Here is a 24,437-nt window from a genome sequence, read left to right as displayed (position 1 = left end):
GTATGTGTACATGTATGAATATATATATATATATATATATATATATATATATATGTGTATGTGTGCGTGTGTGTGTGTGTAATAAACCAAACAAAGCTCCACCTGAAGTGTATCTATAGTGGGGGAGGGGGGGGAGGCAACCCCACCACCCGCGAGACCAGAGGCCGACAAGGAAGAACCCGGAACCCAGGCCACCGGCAACCCCACAGAGGGGAGAATCCTGGGGCCTCATGTACAAAGGGTGCGTACGCAAAATAACATGGCGTACGCCCTTTTCCACGCAAACGTTCAGATGTATCAAGAGTGAAATGACCGTGGAAATGTGCGGTGCCCGACGCCAACTTCATGGCTGGCGTACGCACGTTTCCACAGCTATTGGTCCGTTGGCGACACTTAGTGGTGATGCTGGGAAACTGTTAAAAATGTGAAAACAATTAGCCCTCAGAGTGATGTGCACATCAGAGACACACTGATGAACAATTAACACATTCAACTGTCTGCAATTACACGAGTGGATATAAAAGCAAAGTGGTGCAGAAATACCGTTAACAACAATGGCAGCTTTGGCAGTGTTAGAAGATATCACAAATGGCGCAGTAAGAAGAGAAAGAATATTTAGCCGGTTTTCCTAATGTAATCGGAGCTATCGACTGCACACACATTGCTATAAAAGCACCATCACTGGATGAATATGTGTACGTTAACAGGAAGCATTTTCATTCCATTAATGTACAGATTATATGATTAATTTGTTATTTGTGAAGTTATTTCTTGGAAAAAGGGGTAGATCAGATAAGATTCTTCTTCTTTCTGCTTGCGTTTCATTCACGAGTTAAGAACATTTGTATTTGAATTGAATTATTTTATTTTTTGAATGAAATAAAGAATATTAAAAAAAAATAAAAAAATATGTCACAGGTGTCAAACTGAATCCCAGAAGGGCCAGTGTCCTGCATGTTTTAGATGTTTCCCTGCTTTAACACACCTGATTCTAATTAATGATCGTCACCAGCTTGTCATCAAAGTCTGGATAGTTCTGTTGATGACACAGCTCCTTGTATCATGGTGCAATTAAACAGGGAAACCGGCCCTCGAGGGCCTATTTAAATACATTTGCATATTTAAATGGAGGCGTGGACAGGGAGGAGTCTGGTACTCCTACACGTGCGCTCAATTCCACGTTGATTGGGATGTACAAAGGAAATGTGGTTGGATTCATGCCTACGCACAGTTTCATACATCTGGATTTTTTTGTGCGTAGGACGTTTTCTGGATTTAAGCGTACGCCATGTTTCAGTAGGAAATCCACGCAAGTCTTTGTACATGAGGCCCCTGGTCTTTTGAGTCCAGGAAGTTCTTATAAACACGGAGAAACACAAGACCAGGAGGAGACTAATCACTTCATAAATGTAATGAAGGATATGAACATTTCTGCATTTGTAGACGGTAGAAAGTACCGGGATAGAAGATTTACAAGAAGGTGAGAGAAAAGTTGCGCGAAGCAGCATTTGTTTTGAATTTGGATACAGGAAGAAGAAGTGGAAATGATGGTAATTGCGTTCATGATGTTCTCTGTGCGTCGCTGGTTTGATCCAGATATCCCGAATGATTAATTACCATGTAAACGGAATATTCCCAATGTTTCAGTAACCGGAATATTAGTAATAACCCCAATTTTGACTGCATGGAAACGTAGTCATTATTTCAGGGGTAGCATCATTTGATAGTCCAGTAACATCCTATCAAATAATGCTCCTGTCATTTAATGCATTCAGGTAAGATACTAATCACATCACTGCCACTGCAGGATGAATGTCAGCATAATTACACCCCCCAATTTATCCATTTTGTAACCACTATTTTTGGATTGATAATAAGTATAAAATAATAAGAAATAAAAGTAAAGGCACACACTGAAGGTATGCAAGAAATGATGGGCGTGGCAATCAAGCTTTGAAAATCGACTGTGCAGAACCAGAGAGTAGCAGATCTGGCCGGGTAGCATGGATTGACAGAACGCTGGGCCTCCTCCCAGCCTCCATCACCGCGTGGGAACCTCTGCGAGCTTTCCAGGACACGCCGTGGGAGTGGCACATTCCTGGCCGCCTGAATCACGGCAGTACGCTCCAGTGGAATGCTGCAAAGGTCGACGCGCCTCCTGCCGGCGTGAGAGATAATCATCTCTCCAACTATCTGTGTGGCAGCGGAGGAACCAGCCGGGGATCAATCACTGGGGAGGTGGGGGGGCAGTGGTGCCACCAGGGGGGGCCCAGGGGTGCCCATGGCCCCACGTACAAATTTGCTGGCCACCCCACTGGCCTCAATAAAAAAAAAAAAAAAAAACACTTGCCGGTCACGTAGATTTGGGCAAAATGCATATCAGTAGGCGTTTCTTCTATTTCTGAGCCTAATAATAATAATACAAAATAAAAATACACACACACATATATATATATATATATATATATATAAAATTATATACATATATATATATATAAAATATATATATATTAAAAAAAGAATATATATATATATATAATATATATTTAAATTAAAATATATGATATATATATTATATATTAAAAATGTATATATATATATATATATATATATATATATATATATATATATATATATATATATATATATATATATATATATTTAAATTAAAATATATGATATATATTATATATTAAAAATGTATATATATATATATATATATGCCTTAGGCTTTTACCAACATGGTATTAACCATAGTTAGTTTTTTTTTTTGTTTCATTTATTCGCACATATTAAAGGAATACAAAGAAATAATGACAATACAATAATTACTGCAGTGCAGGTGAGAAAAAAGAAACCCAAGGTGGGCTTATGAAGGATTCTCACCAGAGATAAATACAAATAAGTAAACAAGGTAATCAAACTTTACAAAGTTAGTTAGAAAGTAAAAACAGTATAATAAAGTCCAAGAATTGAAGTGGCCCCTCTGGCCCCCATGGAAACAGTTCTGGGGGGGGGGGCGTCCACTCGTGCTCACATTGTGAAACAAGAGCGCGCGTCGCCGCCTCGGGCTCCAGTAAGTCCTTCCTCTGAACAATCCGGCCTTTTACCAACACAAACTCTTTTCACAATAACCATCTGTTTGCCAAGAGCTTGGTGATGATGATATGAGGGCCCGGGGGGGCCGGGGGGCCCGGGGGGGCCCTGGGGGGGCCGCAGCCAACCAGCGCCCGAGCGCGGTGATGAAACCCGATCATCCAACCCCTCAAATGCAATTAAACGTCTCCACCTTTGCTCCTTTGCTTTCATCTCTCCTCGTCCTTCCTGTGTGTCTCAACTAATATTTGTCATAACCTCCCGCCCACGTGCATTCCCATCCACCCCCCCCAGCCCCCCCCAGCTCCACGCCCCGGCCTTCCCGTAACAGATGCCGCCTCGCGCATTTCCTCATTCTTGAAAACCCAATAAAAGAACAGCGATGTGGCAACACTTGTTCCTGCGAGCGCGGCCTGCAGGGCCGGCGGCCCCCCCCAGCCCCCCCAGCCTGCAGGGCCGGGGGCCCCTGCCCCCCCAGCCTGCAGGGCCGGCAGGGCCGGCGGCCCCCCCCAGCCCCACCAGCCTGCAGGGCCGGAGCCCCAGCCCCCCCAGCCTGCAGGGCCGGTGCCCCCCCCAGCCTGCAGGGCCGGTGCCCCCCCAAGGCCCCCCAGCCTGCAGGGCCGGTGTTCTGTCGATTTTTGCCACCCTATCAAAAAAATGCTACCTATTTTATTTTTTAAAATTTATTTTTATTAGTTTGCACACAATAAAAGTAACACTTGCAATCAAAATAGTTAAAACAAATGTGACAGGAGAGGTCAAAAAGCTTTTTTTTTTTTTTTTTTTTCACTAGGGTAATTATGGGGAGGGTAGGAATGTGGGTAGAATAGAAGTCATGAATGTGAAAATGTGAATTGTGAAAATTATTGTGAAATAAAAAGATATTAAAAAAAATAAAAATAACAGATTTAGGTTTTCAGGCTCAAAAAAAATAAATAAATAAAAAAGCCAACAGGCTTATGCAGCTGAACCTCCCCTCAATTTAGGAAGTAAAACAGTAATTACAAAAAACAAAAACAAAAACACAACAAGACGAAGACTATAAACAAAAAACAAAAAAGGTTAGACTACATAGGTCAGTGTATCTTTTGGTCATTGGATTTTTCCATCATGAGTGGGAATCAAAAAACAAAAAACGATTGGTTTATTTGATTTTCCTTTTAAAACAAAAAACAAATATTGAATTACACTGCATTTTTTCTTTTTTTGTGTTAATATGATTTAACAAAGATTCAAAATACGCTTTTATTTTCGTTTTCTATTTTATATAAGAAAAATGAAATCACTAGTCAACAGGAACGAAAAAACGAACCAAAAACAACCGCTTATTCATATTCGTGCACCGGAAGCTGGCATTTACAACCGAGTGAACTTAGTTCTGGATATTTGACAGGCATTCCTGTGACAATTCTCTCCAGGGGAAGTTGTTCTGTACCACCCCGTCCCACTCCAGCCAGCCACTCTAGGCTACTATTCCCCCCCCCTGTGTTTTCTGCGGTGCATTCACACTATACGCGAGGCATGTATTTTACTCGTATTTACTGACATTACGCCCCCAGATGTAGCTACAGTTGTCATAGCAGCAACAGTAAACACCAGGTCAAAGCAGCAACGGGACTGTGGACATTTGTTGTGGGGATAATGGGCTGACGTCAGTTCTAGAGCTTGTTAAAAGATAGAAAAATGTTCTTTACCACAGGCTGCTGCATGTTAGCATCTCAATATCATGTGAAAGTTCACTCTTCTGATGGATTTGAACTACATGCATTTGCACCTACAACAATGTCAAGACGGTCATTCATGATTTCCACTGCAGCCTCCATGTTTCTACCGGGAGAAGGGTCGTGAAAAGCACGGAAAAATAATTAAAAAAAAAACTAGAATAGGCTACAATATGCCGACAGTCCATTATGCCGAAGGTCGTGCTATAATTGTTACAACGTTTGGGTAGGCTGTGACCTTCATCAGGTTAACTGTCAGACAGCAGAAGAGGACAGTTCATGTAGGTGGAAAAACATGTCACTCATTGTGTCATTCAATCTTCATTCATAAATTCTGGCTCAGGTCTGACACTGAGTGGCCTAAATAGTAAACGGTCACGCAGCGCGCACTTGAAACAAGAAACACACACAGGAAAAACGCCGAGATAAATATCTATCCATACAAAATAAAGAACAACAGCAACAACAAAAATAATACATTTATTAGACCAAAAGGTAAAATAAAATTAACTTAGGCTTTTTTACCCACAAAATGACAAGATGGTGATAAAATGAAAATAATAAACTCTATTGTCATAGAACTTTTCTAAGTTTGCAAGGCACTTCAAAAACAGATTTAAAAAAAAGCACAGATAAAAACAACAGACAACGAAATATACAGGCCCTAATAAGAAGTGATTGTAATCAATTACATAATTTAAAGTAGATTTTTACTAAATATAATAATACATCTAGGCCTATGCGTGGTCTAATGATCAGCTCTCAACGTAAGACTATATTAAATTCTCTGTGGATTAATGCTCCACCTGCATCAATTGGATCCTCGTCAAAAGGACATGTCATGTTCGTAGCCTAATAGTAGTGAAAAGAAAAGTTGTAACACTGATTTTTTTTTTCTAATCAATGAAAGACGGCATAACTGCCTCAACTGCGCTCTTGGTTGGTAAAGAACAGCTCATTCGCGCGCTTGCTTTGTAAATGCCAGCTTCCGGTGCACGAATATGAATAAACGGTTGTTTTTGGTTCGTTTTTTCGTTCCTGTTGACTAGTGATTTAATTTTTCTTATATGAAATAGAAAACGAAAATAAAAGCGTATTTTGAATCTTTGTTAAATCATATTAACACAAAAAAAGAAAAAATGCAGTGTAATTCAATATTTGTTTTTTGTTTTAAAAAGAAAATCAAATAAACCAATCGTTTTTTGTTTTTTGATTCCCACTCATGACGGAAAAATCCAATGACCAAAAGATACACTGACCCTACATACAGTAGTTACAGATCATCAACACACAAAAAATAATAATAAAAAAAAAAAATCAACAAAGAAAACTTATGACATTTTTTAAATGTGAATTAAATGAGATGATGAATTTCTTTTAAAAATCTCTAGAGAAGCAGAGCTTTTGATAATGTGAGATTTGGAGTTCCATATCTGTAACCGCGATATCTGAGGGAAAACCTAATGGTTTTCCACCTTTGTAGAGCTACAATTTTACTGTGTTTTACTCCCTAAACCACTTCCTTGTCTCTTACCAGGCCGTCATTGTAAATAAGAATGTTCTTAATGACCTGCCTGGTTAAATAAAGGCCAATGACTGAATGAATATCAAATAAAGAGATAGAATTGTTTTTTTTCCTCTTTATAGTATAATGTTCACAAAGTGTAATGTAATTCATGTCATGGGTAGTTTATTCTGAAGGATCAAATACTCAACATCCCATATTATCACTTTTACATCAATATTTCAGGGGTAGCATCATTTGATAGTCCAGTAACATCCTATCAAATAATGCTCCCAGAATTAAAAAACGACAAAAGAAACAACCCAAAAAAAAGATTAAAGAGATTAAGAAGATTAAACTGCACATATATGCTTTAAATTTCACTAAACCTGGTATTAACCATTAATATATGTGCAGACAAGGTAAAAAATATATATAATAAATATATAATAAAATAAAATAAAAAAAAAAAAAATAATAAAAAAAAAGATTTCCTAAATTCAAAGTACGTCAAGTTCGGACTTGTTCAAACTTGTAAAAACACATGTTTGATGAAAGAAGTTTAGTATTTCTGCAGTTTTACTCGATACCATTGCAGGCCTGCAGGTGCGGCCACAAACGCCTGACCTTAGAAATAAAACCTTATAAATAAGCTCCGTCATTAAACTCGAATGTAAACTGAAAAGACACAACAGCCTTTCAATATATTCCCCATTTGTTCGTACAAAATTGCATTTTGGGAAACTTTCGTGGAGCAAGCAGAAGTGGTAAAGACTGCAGTTCCTCTGGTGACCACTAGAGGCGGCTGGCGTTAAAATGATCAACTTTATAGCGGAAAAGGGTAAATAATTGGGGGGCGTGGTGTTTATTTTTTTTTATTTTTTATTATTTATTCTTTATTTCATTCATTAAAAGAAGAACAAAACAGTTCAATATAATTATAACAAATCTCTTTCCTTGAATGAAAGGGAACAGAAAGAAGACTAAGCTTATTTTATCCGTCCCTTTTTCCTAAAAAAATAAATGTCAATTAATGTAATAATAAAAAAAATAAATAACAAATTACAAATTATGCAATTAAAAAAAAAAATGTAATAAAAAAAAAGTTTTTTTGATTGGCGGCTGGCACAGCAAGTTTTATTTCGTTTATTTATTTATTTTTATAACTATTTTATTGTCGATTTGTCAGATCTAGTTTTTCATGCCATCTGAAGTTTTGTTGAAATCAAATTTCAATTAATGTAATAAAAAAACAAAAACAAATTACAAATTAAGCAATTTAAAAAAAACAACACTTTCCAACAAAAGTAATTTAGAAAAAAAACATTTTGATTGGCGGCTGGCACTTAGCCGCTAACAGTTTTATTTCGTTTATTTATTTATTTTTTATAACAGAAAGAAGTCTTTTATTGTCGATTTGTCAGTTTTTTCATCCCATCTGAAGTTTTGTTGAGCTGTCAATCATTCTGCAGACACCGACTGGCGTCCCGGCCCCCGGACATCGTGAACAGGTTTCGATGCGTCGGAGTTTCTGCTCTCCGGCGCCGAAACCGTCTATTTATGTGTTTATTTACTATCTTTTCAAGGCCAATCGGTTCGTCTACTTTCACATCTTCCTCACTAAAAATAAGCTGGGCCCAGTTTCGGGGGCCGTTGGGGAAGTGAAGCCTCCTCGTCTTCTGTTTCTGCTCCGTTAACGTCGTCAGGGAACCGTGATGAAAACGTGTAGCTCCGCCCCCTTTTCTCTGCTCTTTCCTTTCTCTTCCTCTTTTCTAAATGAGGCGGTTTCACTAAAACCAGCGATTGAAGTTGGAGATCGGCCCGATCGATATCCAGGAAGCCGTCAGGGTTCAAAGGTCGCGTGGGCGACGCGTCGCTGCAGGGAACTTCCCTACAGACGTCGTTTCTCATCACAGACGATCTTCAGAGAGAAAAGGTCAAAGCGCTGATTCAGATCTTTGAATCGTTTCCCCGTATTTACGCCGAGCGTCTCGTCTTCCTCGAAGTTTCCCTGGTGACTGCGAGAGTCCAGGGGCCTCATTTATAAAAGAGTGTGTAGGATTCAGACTAAAAGTGCACGTGCGCCCAAAAGCCGAAAATGGCGTGTGCACAAAAAAATCCTGATTTATAAAACCGTGTGCATGCAGACTTGCACGCAATGTTCTCTTTATAAATCACAGTCCACCTGGAAGGTTGCACAGGTGAATTCGCCTCATACCCCGCCCTCTACACGCCCACTTTTTACCATAAATGGGCAATGCAAAGTGTTTCTGTTGTGCGTCAGGATGAATGAGACGTGTCGAGCCACCGTGCCACTAAATTTCACAGAGACCGAGATGGAGATGTTGTGGATGAGGTGGAGGCAGGAAAACCACATTATTTGGTGGTCACAGTAGTGGCATCACTAGCAAGAAGAAAGCAGGTGAGTGGCAGCACGTCGTTGTTGCTGTAAATGCCGAGAGTGCTACGGACAGATCTGTGGCAGAAATAAAAAAGAAGTGGTGTGATTTAAAGGTGGAGGCCAAGAGGTACGGAGCCCCTAAAGGGACACGGATTTTTTAAATATATATGAGTTTTACGTGCGCGCATGAAACCTACGGCGTAGGTGCATGTCGCCGCGTACCCTACGGCGTAGGCTCTGTGTCGTTTTAACGCGGAACCATAATTGAGGCTTTACGCGTGCGCGTAAAACTCATATATATTTAAAAAATGGGAGTCCCTTTAGGGGCTCATAGAGTGGCCCGGCACTCATTTGTTCTGTCCTCAGTCACTCTACGGTTGTCGCGGTGGGTGAAGAGGAGGTTCCCGCCGTGTCCTGCACCGCGGCTGTAGCAGCACCAGAGTCCTGACTGACGCTGAGCTTCACACACAGAGGGACACGATCAGCGCTATTATATTATAAGTCTGATATGTGATGACATTAAAAGTATGACATGAATCTGGCTTCATTTCACCACCTCACCACCTGCGTCGCCAGTTCCCCATATCTTAAGTATGTTCCTACGGGAGGGTCAGGGTTGGTGTAAAGATATGCACATTTTTCGGTTAGTATTTTCTTTTTAAATACCAACCCCTGATCCTGGGGAGGCACAACAACCCTGACCAGCACCGCCCCGCCGCGCTGGACGCTGGTTCTGCTGGTTTCCTCCAAACATGGTTCTGGACATGAAGACCAAAGATCTCCACGTTGGGGATTCTCAGAAAGGCCGGGAACCTCGGCTTCCCCGGGCCGTCCTCCGAATGGCCCGGTACCGGGACGTCCCCGGATGGTCTTCGGAACGACCCGGTACCGGGCCGTCCTCCGAACCACTGGGTACTGAGACGTCCTCGGACCGTCTTCCGAATGACCTGGGCCGTCCCCTGAACGATGTGGTACTGTGATGTCCCCTGGCCGTCTTCGGAACGACCCGGTACCGGGACGTCTCTCTGGGTTGTCCTCCAAATGACCACCGTATCTCCAGGCCGTCCACTGAACGACCGGGTACCGGGAGGTCCCCAGGTCGTCCTCCGAGCCTCAAAAGGCTCCAAACCGAGTGCGGAGGTTGATTTGGGTCCAAGCGCGGGTCGACCCACCAGACCTACGACCCGGACCAGGTCCATCGTGCGGGGCTACCCGCAGGGCGACGCGCTGCCCGGTCTACCGGGCCCGGGACTTTTACAGTCCGTGGTCTTTCTCTACTTTTTAAATGGGCTCGTATTTGCTCTGGACGGCGGACCGGGAGCATCTTTTCCCTGTCCGACCCGTAAACGGGTTAGAAATCCGGTGTTGGTTCCAGTAAAACTGCTCACGGGCCGGGAGAGCATCGGTTACATAACCCCCCCCAGAACCTTCACCCGGGTCGCCGTCAGCAGAGGAAACGGGGGATTAGCAGCTCTCAGGTTTTACAATAACGACGAGCTGGACGGGGCAGGAAACAGGAAGTGACCTGGACGGGCCGGACGGCTCTGCCCCCCCCCCCCCCCCGAGTCCTCGGGGGGGACGAGGCTTCTGTTGGCGGGAGTTCCTCGCCGTTGAGAGCGTCCGTCAGCGCAGCAGGCAGGATATTAGCGCCGCTCGGTGCTGATGGAGCACCCGAGGGTGGAGGGGGGGGTTAGGGTTTCCACTTTTCAGAAATAGAAAATAAGGGACGCCCCGATTTCAGCAGCGCAGGCGCCAAAAAAAAGGGACATCCCCAAAACTTCTAAACTGCATAGAAATATATTTATTCTAAATGAAAAAACAAAATGCTTTGATTTAAAGTTTAAAGTGCTTTAATAGCATTGAACTTGCATGACTGTAGAGACAGACAAACATACTAGCAACTGAAATATCATCCTATGGTACGTACGTCCACATCAGCCCAGATGTATAATATTAGCTACAGGTGAAGAATATGGTGTAAAAGTTAATTTATTTAAATAATTCAACTTATAAGGTGAAACTAATACATGTATATTACATAGTCTCATTACAGGCAAAGCAAGATATGTTAAGCCTTTATTTTTTATACTTTTGATGATTGAATTGTTTATTCTTTTCATAATATTTTCACAGTTTTTGAGATTTTTTATTTGGGGTTTTCATAAACTGTGAGCCATAATCACCAAACTTATAACAAATAAAGGTTTGAAATATCTCACTTTGAATGTAGTGGGAAATAATATATTTGTTTCACCTTTAGTTGAATTTACTACGAATGAAGTTTTGCAATATATTCACATTTTCCGACCTTCACCTGTTTATTATTACATAAATAAATAAGAGCATAATATATGTCCGTATTGGTTCAATACGGAACGCAACTTTTAATTCCCAGTTACGGAACAATTCCGTATTTTAAGGGACGGGTGGGGCAGGCGTGCTGGGCTCAGATATGGAAATCAGAAACAGGAGAGAATGCAAACGCAGGGCGGCGATAACGACACTCGTCTTCCATGGAAGCTGCAGTCCGGCGGCTTTATCAGCCTGCAGAACCGCCGCGCATGGAAACGCTTTCTAGAGAACCGGACGCTGGTGAGATAAGAGGGGGGGTCACATGACAGGGAGGATTACTGGAACCAGGCTGTAAAGTTGCTTTATCACCTGAGGAAAAAAGAGACGACACGCAACGAAAATGCTGGTCTTGTGACAATAACAATAATTAATTGTCTCAGAAAATTAGAATATTGTGATAAAGTTCTTTATTTTCTGTAATGCAATTAAAAAAACAAAAATGTCATACATTCTGGATTAATTACAAATCAACTGAAATATTGCAAGCCTTTTATTATTTTAATATTGCTGATTATGGTTTACAGTTTAAGATTAAGATTCCCAGAATATTCTAATTTTTTGAGATAGGATATTTGAGTTTTCTTAAGCTGTAAACCATGATCAGCAATATTAAAATAATAAAAGGCTTGCAATATTTCAGTTGATTTGTAATGAATCCAGAATGTATGACATTTTTGTTTTTTTAATTGCATTACAGAAAATAAAGAACTTTATCACAATATTCTAATTTTCTGAGACAGTCCTGTAATGCAATATCGTCGACGAATAAAAACAGACTAAAATGTAGGTTACAAAATAAAAACTCCGCTAAAATGTGTCTTCATTTCTAGGCCTGTGTTGAAAAAGAATTGAATAAAGTTGAAAATGTTGAGAAAAAAGGCAAAATTTCAATTTTATTCATGAAATTTCGACTTTTTTATAGAAATTGTATTTTAACATTAATGTTGAAATCGAAGTGCACAATAAAAAAAAAAAATTCCCTCTCAAATATTGTTTCTCCTGCATGGCCCTAATACTCTTCCGTAAGAAAAAGATGGTGAGAAATATGTTGTAAACTCAAATTAGAGTCTTCTGTATCTGGAATGAATGAATTCTTGAGTCTATAAGGTAACAATAATATAATAATAAGATAACCTTGTTTGAATTGTAAAATGGGTTTGGATAAATACAATCTTTGACTAAAACTAGACTAAAATGGTCCTGGACAATTCTTACTAAAATGCATATTGCAAAATGCACTTTTAGTCGACTGAAACTTGACACGACTAAAAGGAGAATGAACGTGACTAAAACTAATAAAAACTAAACTGATAGTTTGATCCAAAGACTAGACTAAAACTAAAATAAAATGCAGACCAGTTGCTTATATAGACCCGTATTTGGTCCAACATCTGGGTCTCGTGCGGACGAGAAAACAGGTCCAGCTAAAAATAGAAAATATCTATTTTTTGCACAGGAAACTAATTAAATCCACAATAAGCGTTTGTTCCACTCGGGTCTAAGTTTAGCAGTGAAGGTGAGGAGGAGTTGGGAAAAACAGGAAACTCTGGAAAAAGGCTGCAGCGTTTCCTGGCAGCGCTGCAGGACGACCCGGACGACCCGGACCAGCGGCCGGAGCGAGTCAGCACCAGTCTGGCTCCTCACCTGGAAGATGAGACAAAAACAGGACTCCCTTCCTCCTCCCGGGGAGACCAGACCCCTCTGGGCTCCAGGACGGCTTTGGTTCTGCTGCCACCTGCTGGCCGACCGGTGCAACTGCAGCCCGAAAACAAGACTGGTGGATGTGGGGAGTTCAGAGCCAATGAGTGCGTTTACATGGGTAGTTTAATTCCTTTTTAATTCAGAATTAAAATTAAATCCGATTTAAAATGATTAAAAATTACCATGTAAACAATTCAATTCAATTCCTTTTTATTTATATAGCGTCTAATACAACAGATGTTGTCTCTAGACGGTTTGCAGTGACCCAGAACATGAATATAAACCCCCGAGCAATAATTACATAAACAATGGCAGGTAAAAACTCCCCTAGTGGGAGAAAAGCCTTAAGCCAAACAGTGACAAAGAAAAACTCCCCTTTAGGAGGAAGAAACCTGGACTGGGGACGTCAGCAGCACAGCAGGCATGTGGAAGCAGCAGCGGGATGACCGGGGGTTGGGGCACGCAGCAAACATGCACAAAACAGAAAAAAGGGGGGGCAGCACAAGAAACTACAGGAACGATGGACAAAAACGATAGCTATGAGATATTTATAATAAATAAAAATGGAAATGGGGAAGAGAGGCAGGGAAAAGAAGAGGAGAAGAAGGGTGAGAGGCACCGCCCAGTGGATCATGTCGGTGCCCCCCTGCAGCATAAGCCTATAGCAGCATATCTACCATTAAGCTATATTTGAGACTAACTATTATAGTCTTGTTCTATAGCTGCAACTATGACTACTGACTCTAACACACTAGAGTTTACACTACCTAGAGATTTACCAACACCAGCTAGAGGTTTACTAAACACTAACTATAGGCTTTACTAAACAGAAATGTTTTAAGTTTAGTTTTAAAGGTGGAGGTGGTGTCAGCCTCCTTAACCCAGATTGGAAGTTGGTTCCATAGTAATGGTGCCTGATAGCAGAACGCCCGCCCTCCAAATCTACATTTGGATACTCTAGGACAGGGGTTCTTAACCTTTCTGACCTTGGGGCCCAATTTTTTCAGTACAGAGTGGCCCGGGGCCCATTAAATATTAACACTGTATAGCAGGGGTATTCAACTAAAACTTTAAGAGGTCCATTTAGAGAAAATTTACTCAAGCGAAGGTCCAGAACATCATAATAAATATATATATATATATATATATATATATATATATATATATATATGTGTGTGTGTGTGTGTGTATATATTCAAGTAGCCTCATAGTTGTATCAACATCTGCATCTGACTGTTATATTAAAAAAGTACATATTTGCCAATTAACATGTTTAACTTGAATTAAACATATTTTTTTCTCTTAAAAATAAAGTAGATTTTATTTTATTTTTCAAATGCTATCTTATTTTATTTCTCTACCAGCAGTTTGAATTTCCCCTTTTCTTTGTTAATTGTCTCAACACATTTTTATACTAAATTAATATAAACACATCTTAACAATTTAAAAGTTTTGCAGTTTTTCTTTCTTCCCCTCTTATAATCTTATGCCCCCACTTTCTGTTGTTCAGTGAGAGAACTGAGCTCTAACTTCTCCTGTCAGGACTTTAAATCTGGGCTGGATGGTGTCAGGTTCTCATATGCATGTGGAGGTGCTCATTGATGAGCCTGGAACGATATTTAGTTTTAATTATGTTCACTGTGGAGAAAGCTGCTTCACAGCTGTATCTGGACCCAAACATGGGCAGGATGTTTTAAGATGGTCAGTTTATTTTTCTGTGACTTCAGTTCAGACTTGAGTGGATATGTTTGATGAAAAACTTTGTGTTTTGTTTCAGTGGCGTTTCACTTTCGCACTTTGAACGCCACGGTCTCTGATGTATAAGACACTGGTTTTGTCCCAGTGGGAAGACTGAACCAGGATGAATCTGTCCATTCTGGGTTGCATATTTAAAAATAGAGCGAGGACAAAACTTAAAAAAATCTACAATCCTTCAGCAGTAACGACAGAGCCGCCGCCCGAGCGGCATCGACCTCCCCGGCCGCGGGGACGCGCCGGGATAAATGATCACGCCGCGCTCGCTCGCTCTGGGCGCAGACCCAAGTAATCGATCCCTGATCCTGGCGGATCTAAACCTACTCTGTGCAAAATGAAGGATTTTCTCTGTAAATACACACCATTTCTCTTACTATTACACGTACAGCTAGCTGAGTGTCTTCTTCTCATTTGGTCGGGAGTTGCTATGCAGTCCCGCGGCCCTCGCGGCCCACATGTACAAAACTGAATTTTTTGTATTTTTAATTTTTAATTAACATTTTTAATTGGATTCTGAATTTTACGGGTAGCCAATGGAGCGACGCTAACACTGGAGAGACGTGGTCTCTCCTGCTGATTCCTGTCAGCACTCGTGCTGCTGCATTCTGGATCAGCTGGAGCCGATTCAGCAAATTACTTGGACATCCTGCTAACAACACATTACAGTAATCCAGTCTAGAAGATACAAACGCATTAACTAGTTTTTCTGCATCACTCTGCGAGAGGATTTTCCTAATCTTTGCAATATTACGGAGATGGACACCTAATTCCGAATGAAAATGTCCATTCCGAAATAAACTTAATTCCGAAGTAAGTGACTGGTTTATTCTGATTTTAAATCTGAATAGAATAATTCAGCGATCATGTAAACACTCATTCCTCTTTAAATTAATTCCGGTCTTTCTTTCTGCTCGTTCCCTCTCCCGTCTGTCTCCATGACGCTTATATTCAGCGCTGGGCTGGTTTTCCTAACAAAGTTTCAAGATGCAGCAGCAGTAAACGCTGGTCAAGAGCAGAGAACATTTATTTAATAAATAGAAATCATTAAAAGAACAGATGGAAACAGGAAACATTGTGAGCTTTTCAAAGTTGTAGCGGCTAAGTTAGTTTTTCTTCCGGTAGTTTAACTTCCGGTCCCCCCCCCTATCCAATCAGAACCTTCCCAACCCCCAGACCTGGAGAGGAATTGGAGAAAGACCAGCAAACGTGTTTCCATGTAAACCTCAATTCAGAATTACTATTTCCATGTAAACTCGAAGGAAAATATTTTAATTCGGAATAATTAATTCCGAATAAAAAAACATCATGAAACCGTGGCCAATGAAAAGGCAACGATGGAGTTGGGACTCCCACAGATCTGCACGAGTCGTGCAGCTTCACAGGCTTTTATTTACTTGTTTATGCTGATGAATTATGATGAAACGGGGACAGGAAACTGGAAAGCCGTAAAGCTGCGAGAAAAGTATGTGAACCCCTTGGTGTTAGCTGGTTTGGGCCTTAATTCGTCATCAAATGTGACCTGATCAAGCGTCTACTGCTGGACTCCTCCGATCCAGAGGTGCTGGAAGCTCAAGGTTCACTTACTTTCTCCACTGGCACCGTAAATGTTTGATAGGAGACACAAGAAATCATAAACGTTGATGCAGCAACACACAGGTGGGTAGTAACGAGTTACATTTACTTGAGTAAGTTTTGGGAAATGTTGTACTTTTAGGAGTAGTTTTGAATCACTATACTTTTTACTTTTACTTGAGTAGATTTGTGAAGAAGAAACTGTTCCTCTTACTCCGCTACATTAGGCTACGTTGAGCTGTTACTTTTCTTTTATCACTTTTATCCACGTACGTGTCAATCTCATGACATCACTGGGTGATTCTTTGGGAAAAATGTTTGTTTTTGCATGTTTTGTCACATTTACACAGACTCAAACACACACAGAGTTTCTATGAGTTCATGTTTGTTCTAGTTCTGCCTGGTTAAAAAAGAAAAGTACAAAGGCTTGACATTTTGTGCTACTTGTGCTTAATTTATTTTTTTATTCTGTTATTATTTCATTATTTATTAAAGTACTTACATTTACTTTAAGATTATTTTAATTTAAGCTATTAATTTTTTATTAATTTTAATTAATTTTATTATTTTATTGATTTAATTTGCCTGAAAATGATTATTTTGTACTTTTGTCTGTTTGAATGGTTGTGTTAAAATAATAAATCAGACGTTACTCAACAGTTACTCAGTACTTGAGTAGTTTTTTCACCAAGTACTTTTTTACTTTTACTCAAGTAATTATTTGGATGACTACTTTTTACTTCTACTTTAGTCATATTATTCTGAAGTAACAGTACTTTTACTTGAGTATAATTTTTGGCTACTCTACCCACCTCTGGCAGCAAAACGTAAATAAAGATGTCCACGTGGTGCAGTGACGCGCATGCGCCACCAGAGGGCGCCAACGGCCCGGGGCAGGAACGTGTCTGGTTGTAGGAACCGCTTTTCCACCGGCGGACTAAAGTTTGAAAGGATTCCGACAAGATCAAGACCGTTTTAGAGCCACTGGGCGGTGGATTTTATCTTATGGGGACAGATAATTTGTGCCGATTACAAACAATATAATATATTACAAATAATAGCAGTGACCAAAACACCTGCAGAAATACTGCAGGAATGACATAGCAGCAGTTAAATGCAGCCTTCTGTAAGCTTTAAATATCCACTGGGCTTACATCAAATACATCAAAACACAACAATAAAAAACACTTTTCTGAACTTATCAATATGACTCTGTCCTTCACAGGATAAGTAAAATGGATCACTGCAAAAACTCACAATCTTAACAAGAATATTTGTCTTATTTCTAGTTAAAATGTCTCATTTTAGTAAAAAAAAAATCTCATTACACTTAAAACAAGACTCATCACTGGAAAAAACAACAATTTTCACCTGTTTCAAGTAGATTTTCACTTGAAATAAGTAGAAAAATCTGCCAGTGGAACAAGATTTTTTTGCTTGTAATAAGAAGATAAATCTTGTCCCACTGGCAGATTTTCCTACTTATTTCAAGTGAAAATTTACTTGAAACAGGTGAGAATTGTCAAATAAGTTATTTTTCTGGTGTTATTTTTCTGGTGATGACTCTAAATGTTGAAATAGCAGTAAAACCACATTCATTGATGAAATGACATAAGAGATGGAAAGGAGGGATGGCAGTTTTACAGGGGGATGATTTGGACCGTTTTTATTTCAGGGGGGGATGCCATCTCCCCTCATCCCCCTCATCCCCCCTCAACTCCAGTACTGCCACTGGGGGATTCTGTGTCTTGCTAGACCAAACAAACACGTGTGTGTTTTATTTTTGCAGGCGAAGCGTCACTGGAGTGTAGTCGTCCTGTTATCTGTGTTTATGTACACAAAACAAAGCCAGAGGGGAGGATTCCTCATCAGAGACCAGCCTGCAGCCTACGGTGCATCCATTCATGTCCCTTCATGCACACATCTAGATAACCTAAGGTGGTTTTACATTTGTAAAACAAGTATTTAGACCTGCTGTTTTTAAGACTTAATGCATCTTAATAAACCTTTACTCATTGGTGCTACTGGTGTGTAGTGGTCGCCCCCTCTGTATGTTGTAGGGCTGCAGCTATCAAATATTTTAGTAATTGAGTATTCTACTGAAAATTCCATCGATTCATCGAGTAATCGGATAAAACATATTTTTGTTTAGTTAAAGAGCAATTATAAATATACATAAGATGTTAGATGTTAATTGACATTACTAAAACTAAATTATATAATATAGTAGGTTCATGGCTGTACATTTAAAACCCTGAACTTACACCAGTCGAACAAATTCACTGATTCACTCAAAAAACTAAGGATCTTACCAAGAAATGTTCTTATTTCTAACCTAAAAATGCCATTACACCTGATAACACACATCACTTAAAAGGTTAGGTTTTTTTCCCACGTGTTTCAATTGAACTTTCATTTGTGTCAAGCAAATTTTAAGTTGTAGTTAAGTTTTAAGTTAAAGTATAAGATTTAGAGTTTTGGCAGTGTTCAAAATAAACTTCTGAGACCTGCTGTATTGGAGCACATTAGACACCAGTGCTGCTTGTTTTATCCATGAATGACTACAGAGATAAAATTGAAAACTACCCAGTTAGCTTTATTACGTTTTTATTTTTCTGACATTTTCTGCCTTTTCTTTTAGTTAAAACTGTAGCGGGAACAGATGTTTAGAGGAACCTATGTATGTACCGGGTTAGAGGGGGAACATATAGGAGAACGGACCAGAAGAATATAGCGTGGATTGAAAATAAAAGTTAAGCACTGAGCTACATGTGTCTCCCACCTGAGCACGATGTTACAAAAACCAAACATATCCGCCGCCTCTTTCTTCTTCCTTTACGTGCTGTACATGGACAGAAACACCTGCTTTGAGCTGCAAAATTAAACGATCCCTCGCGGCAGAGAAAATTCCAATTTTAGGTTGCAATCCATCTGTATGGCTATATATATATATATATATATATATATATACACATATTTATACCACAGTCTGTGTGAATACTGGATTCTGATTTACTGGCAGGTGTAGGTTATAAGTGATAATCTACACCTAGAAAACAAGTTTGGTCAAATTTCCTGATAATTTTAATGTCATTGCGTTGGATCAACTACCAGGTGGTAACCACGGCAACGGAGATTCAGAGAATTGCAGCAGGATGGAGACATGAGTGATTTTGTAATTTCTTTTAATTTATTTGATGAATTTAACAATTTTGATGACTGGGATGCAGAAGAGGAGAGAAAAGAAAATAGCCGAGCGGAGCTGAGCGGACTAGAATATCTTTACCAAGGACTCGTTACCAAGGAAACTGAGTTATGGCTTGTTAAAAAACTTTGTAACTTACCAGGTTCCAACGGCTGCAGACAAGAGATTAAATAGTCGCTCAGCCGTGGCTTGTTATAAAACTAATCTCCAAGGAGGCAAACCGCTTGGCGTCGGACAGTACACGCCCCACGTCGTCCAAATATTTATGTTCATGTCCACCTCGTCGGCATTATCCCTTACATATATACACAGTATATGTGGCCACTGGCTAACGTCATTAACAGAACACGGATTTACTTGTTACGGTAACGACCTTTAGTTGATAATCCCCTTGCAGCTGTTGTTCTCCGTCATAGTTTACATCATCATGGTTTACAAACACAAAAAGCATCTATACCAGGGGTGTCCAAAGTCGGTCCTCGAGGGCCGGTGTCCTGCATGTTTTAGATGTCTCCTTGCTTCAACACACCTGATTCTAATTAACGATCGTCACAGGCTTGCCATCAAGGTCTGGACAACTCTGTTGATGACACAGGTACTTTTATCACGGTGTGCTGAAGCAGGGAAACATCTGAAACCTGCAGGACACCGGCCCTCGAGGACCGACTTTGGAAACCCCTGATCTCTACAAACGTCCCCCGAAACAGAAGGGATCATGGTCCTCAAATCATTTATTAAATCTTATTATTTATTATTATTAAACTACTTTGCATTGTAATTAAGACTCTTTTTTCTCTCTTTGGTTGAGTTAAATTACGGTTCTAACGCAGAATCGAGATGAGTAGTGTTGTGAACACCAGTGTCTTTAAAAAGTCTGATCAGGATTCCCCTGGTGAACCTCTGGCAGCTCCGACACCGGTCTACGGGGATCCCGGACAAGACCTCAGCGTCCGGGAGGTCTGGTCTCCAGGGATCCCGGCGGGAGGTCCGGTCTCCAGGGATCCCAGCAGAGACACCAGCGTCCGGGAGGTCTCAGACCAGCAGGGGGTTGTCCAGCACGGCCACGCCGGCCGCCACGCCGCCGTCCGAGTGCTCCGAGCTCTTGGTCCTCAGCAGGTGACCCACGCACTCGTTCAGCAGCGTTTCTCCGCCCCGCCTGCAGGGACGACACAATCGCACGGGACACGTTTGAAGCTAGGCCTGGGTTGAACTAGGTTGAACTATACTAACGATTTTCTGATTCTAAATCGATTCTCATATTATTTCCTAAAAAAAATCGATTCGTACAGTATGTCTAAATAACATTACAGCTTTTGGTATTTTTTTGGTTTAGGCCCAAAAAAGGAATATTTTGTTGGACATGAGCATAATTAGTGCCATGTTTTTGCCTTTAATTATGTTTAAAAAGGTATGAAAACTTTAAAGTTTTCAGTTATAATTGCATAAATTGTCTATATTTCTTTGCTTTATATACTGTCTCGGGGTTACATTTGCAAAAAATGCTAAAAACCAAATTTTTAAAAATGGGAAAAATTAAAAGCGATTTCATCCGTCTCTGTTTCCTCCCTGGATCTGTTTGGTAATTCTGACCCACATGATGTTTCTGTTTCAGTTCTATCAGCATTCTGGGAGCTGATTGGTCCTTACAGCATCATTAGCTGCAATACTTGCTGTTGAATCTCAGTATAATACTAGTATTAATATTTTGCAGAACTACAGTCATATAATTCATGCAACAGCTGAAAAAACAGTTTTAATAACACTAACCCAAATCAATATCGGAATCGGATCGGATCGAATCAAATCTTGATAATCGATTCTGAATCTTAAGAATGGGAATCTAATTGATTCTTGACATTTGAATGGATCCCCAGTCCTATTTAAAACCCGCCCAGAAGCTCAGAAGATGGGAAAACCCACTTTTGGTTGTTCTGTTTCACACACAGACGCACTTCTGTCAGGTTTCTTTTCGTCGCCATGGAAACTAAAGCTCCAACAAGTGCTGCCGGGGCTGCGCTAGTTACCCAAGTTTCTTCCACTTTAGCCCCTACTGCTGTAACGCTCTGTACTGAATCGCTTCTAGCTTGCCCGGACGCTGCTGCTGGTCCGTTAACTAACACACGGAAACATGACATCACACCTGTATTCTCTTCACTGGCTCCCGGTGCAGTTTAAATCCATTTTAAACTTTTACTTAGTTTTTAGTGCTTTTAATGGCCTCGCCCCGTCTTATCTAAGGGAGATTTTAAGTTTTCATCGACCTAGCAGAGCTTTACGCTCCGCTGGACATCCGTTTTATCCCTTTTCCACCAAACTGGTTCCAGTGCTGGTTCTGGTTCACAACTCGTTCAACTTGGAAACCAGCTGAGAACCGGTTTGTTTTCCACAGCTCGGATGCTAAGAGGAGTCACGTCAGACATTACGTCTCTGTGTTTGCGTGAAAGTTGCAGCAACAACCAGGTATCTGCTCTAACAGGACTTGGTCCACGTAGCTCCTCCGTGGAAACATCTCTAAAAGACAGGTTGTCTCCTCCTCCTCCCATGATGCTTTGCTGCATCTAGATTCATTCTTATTTGAAAATGTCTCCGTCTCCCAGTCTTGCTGTTGACGTTGGTCTGAATAACTCCTCCCCTCCACTTACGTAAGAGGTTCTTTCCTCTAGACCAGTAAAAGGTTGCTGCTACCTTGGAACCGGTTCTTCTGGCCCGGAGACAGTTCTTTGTCAGTGGGCCAAACTCAGCCCTGGTCCAAAACCAGAACCAGCCCTGGAACCGGTTTGTTGGAAAAGGGATATTAGAGGTACCAGGGACTAGATCATGGTTTGGGGGGACCGTTCCACTGGCAACTAATAGTCACTTTTGAGGTAATTTTGACCAATTTGGGATTTTATCTGGGTTTTTACTAGGGATGCAACGGTTCTCCGTATAAAACCCAACCGTTCGGTTCGCCCTCCATGGTTCAATACGCTCTTGTGTGCCGCGGATTTTCAGTTTTTGACATTAATTTTGCATTAATGCTTTACAATCCGCGTGTTTGTGTGCCTGTCAGCTGCTGCAGAAAAGCTTTCCTCTCGAGTCGTAGTCACTGTTGTAGCTCCGCCCACTCCCCCCTCACTCATGGCGAGCACAGGCGGGGGGTTGTGAGACAAAAGTTTGAAGAAGAAGCACCGGCTTCATTCAAATCTCCGGTGTGGCATCATTTCGATTTCGCTGTTGAATACAACAACGATGGAGTGAAAACAGTTAACAGAACTTGTACAGTCTGTAAACATTGCTTGAGACGTGTCCCATACGCAAAAGGAAACACGAGCATCATCTCCAGCATCAACACCCTGATTTAACGCTTTCTGCAATCGAGTGACTCGCTGAGGAAACACCAGCGAAAAAACAACAACTGTCTATGGAGATGCTTTCCACCAGACCGACAGTTCCACTTCAGATAATCACTAGAAAATAACCCGTGCAGTCGGAGCGTTCATTGCTAAAGATTTGCAGCCCTTTTCGGTGGTCGAAGTTGTGGGCTTTCGTCACCTAATGAAAACACTCCACCCACGTTATGTTCTGCCCTCCCGCACACATTTCAACTACGTTATCATATTTACACATTTTCTATACTACTTGACTTAAAAGAATTATAGTAATTTACATTTTGAAAAGTGACAAGCAAAATAAACAGATAATTTTGGAAAAAAAAGCTCTTTAAGCACATAACACAAACTGAACCGTGGGCTACCGGAACTGTTGCACCCCTAGTTTTTACTAGTAATTTTGAATGTTTGTGTGTTTAATTATTACTGTGTTTGTTTAATTATCTATTTGTTCTCAAACTTCTGTGAAGCTCTTTGGTCGACCTTGGTTGTTTAAATGTTAAATACCAATAAAGATTGATTGATTGACGGAGATTCTCTGCTCTTCTCGTCTTTCTCTCCAGACGAGTCTGAAAGCGTGAGCGATCCCTCCCACGCGGGTTTATGGTGTAACGGCGAGGACGTACCGGACGTACGCTCCAAACACGCCCAGTTCACTCAGGCAGCTGGTGGCGGTGAGGGGGCCGTCGCGCCTCAGCAGGAAGTTCTGGGCGGGGGCCGGGTGGATCTTATCCATCAGGATGTAGGCCGTCCGCTCCGAGCCCTTCACCGCCCCCAGCACCTGGCAGATCTCCGGCCCGTAGATGTTGTTGCCTGAACAGAACGTACGGACGGAGAGAGTCAAGATTCACAGATTAAAAACCATCAATTCAATGATTGTTATTGATCAGTTCCGGAGTGGATGTGTCACTCGGTTCTAATGTTTGTTTTAAAGAGGAAGAATAATGACATAAAAGTGTCCATGAAGATGGAAGACTCTGTTTTTTGTGTTTTTTTCTACCTCCTCCTTCTCGCTGGGGTTTCAGGACGAAGCGGTCCGGTGCCGCCAGCGCCAGCGCCACCGTTTCATCCCCCTCCGGTCCCTGAAGGAGACGATTAACACAAAACCCAAACATCACTCATTTTTAGAGATGCACCGATTGATCGGCAACTGATCGGTATCGGACGATAATGGCCCCATCTGTTTTGATTGGCATTCTCAAAATAATAGTTCAAAGCAGCCAATCAGATGACCTTTACAACAACCCGCCTCCAGCGCTGCGTTCCCACATCTCAGACCGAGGTGTCCCAAGGGGGCGTGACCGGTATGGAGTTTTACAATGTCCGAATAGGACAACAAATTTGCAGTTTGCAAGGTCCAAAGGAGAAACCGCGAGGAGGAATGTTATAAAAGAATTTCAACACAACGAAGCTGATACGACATTTGAAAGTTTCTCAAGTCAAGGACTATACAGGACTGTCTCAGAAAATTAGAATATTGTGATTTTCTGTAATGCAATTACAAAAACTAAAATGTCATACATTCTGGATTCATTACAAATCAACTGAAATATTGCAAGCCTTTTATTATTTTAATATTGCTGATCATGGTTTACAGTTTAAGAAAACTCAAATATCCTATCTCAAAAAATTTGAATATTCTGGGAATCTTAATCTTAAACTGTAAACCATAATCAGCAATATTAAAATAATAAAAGGCTTGCAATATTTCAGTTGATTTGTAATGAATCCAGAATGTATGACATTTTTTTTTTTTTTTTTA

At 40.8% G+C, this 24,437-nt stretch overlaps 2 protein-coding genes across 4 annotated transcripts in view; both read right to left on the bottom strand.

Annotated features, from left to right (window-relative positions):
* The window catches only part of LOC133456428 (NACHT, LRR and PYD domains-containing protein 3-like), a 687,319-nt gene that overhangs the window by 279,355 nt on the left and 383,527 nt on the right, over positions 1 to 24,437 (bottom strand).
* The window catches only part of gss (glutathione synthetase), a 29,373-nt gene continuing 25,181 nt past the window's right edge, over positions 20,246 to 24,437 (bottom strand). For all 3 annotated transcript variants that reach the window (XM_061736831.1, XM_061736832.1, XM_061736833.1), the window contains exons 11-14: positions 23,676 to 23,757; positions 23,302 to 23,488; positions 20,337 to 20,463; positions 20,246 to 20,297 (exon numbers count right to left, since the gene is read on the bottom strand). In XM_061736831.1, coding sequence (XP_061592815.1) covers positions 20,340 to 20,463; positions 23,302 to 23,488; positions 23,676 to 23,757 — 393 coding nt within the window. In that variant the 3' untranslated portion in view covers positions 20,246 to 20,297; positions 20,337 to 20,339. The remainder of the gene's footprint in view (positions 20,298 to 20,336; positions 20,464 to 23,301; positions 23,489 to 23,675; positions 23,758 to 24,437) is intronic.

Source organism: Cololabis saira, chromosome 12, assembly GCF_033807715.1.
Source record: "Cololabis saira isolate AMF1-May2022 chromosome 12, fColSai1.1, whole genome shotgun sequence".
NCBI classification, from domain to species: Eukaryota; Metazoa; Chordata; class Actinopteri; order Beloniformes; family Belonidae; genus Cololabis; species Cololabis saira.
The sequence above is the reverse complement of the archived record's forward strand: the minus strand, read 5'-3'. Positions and strand labels throughout refer to the sequence as shown.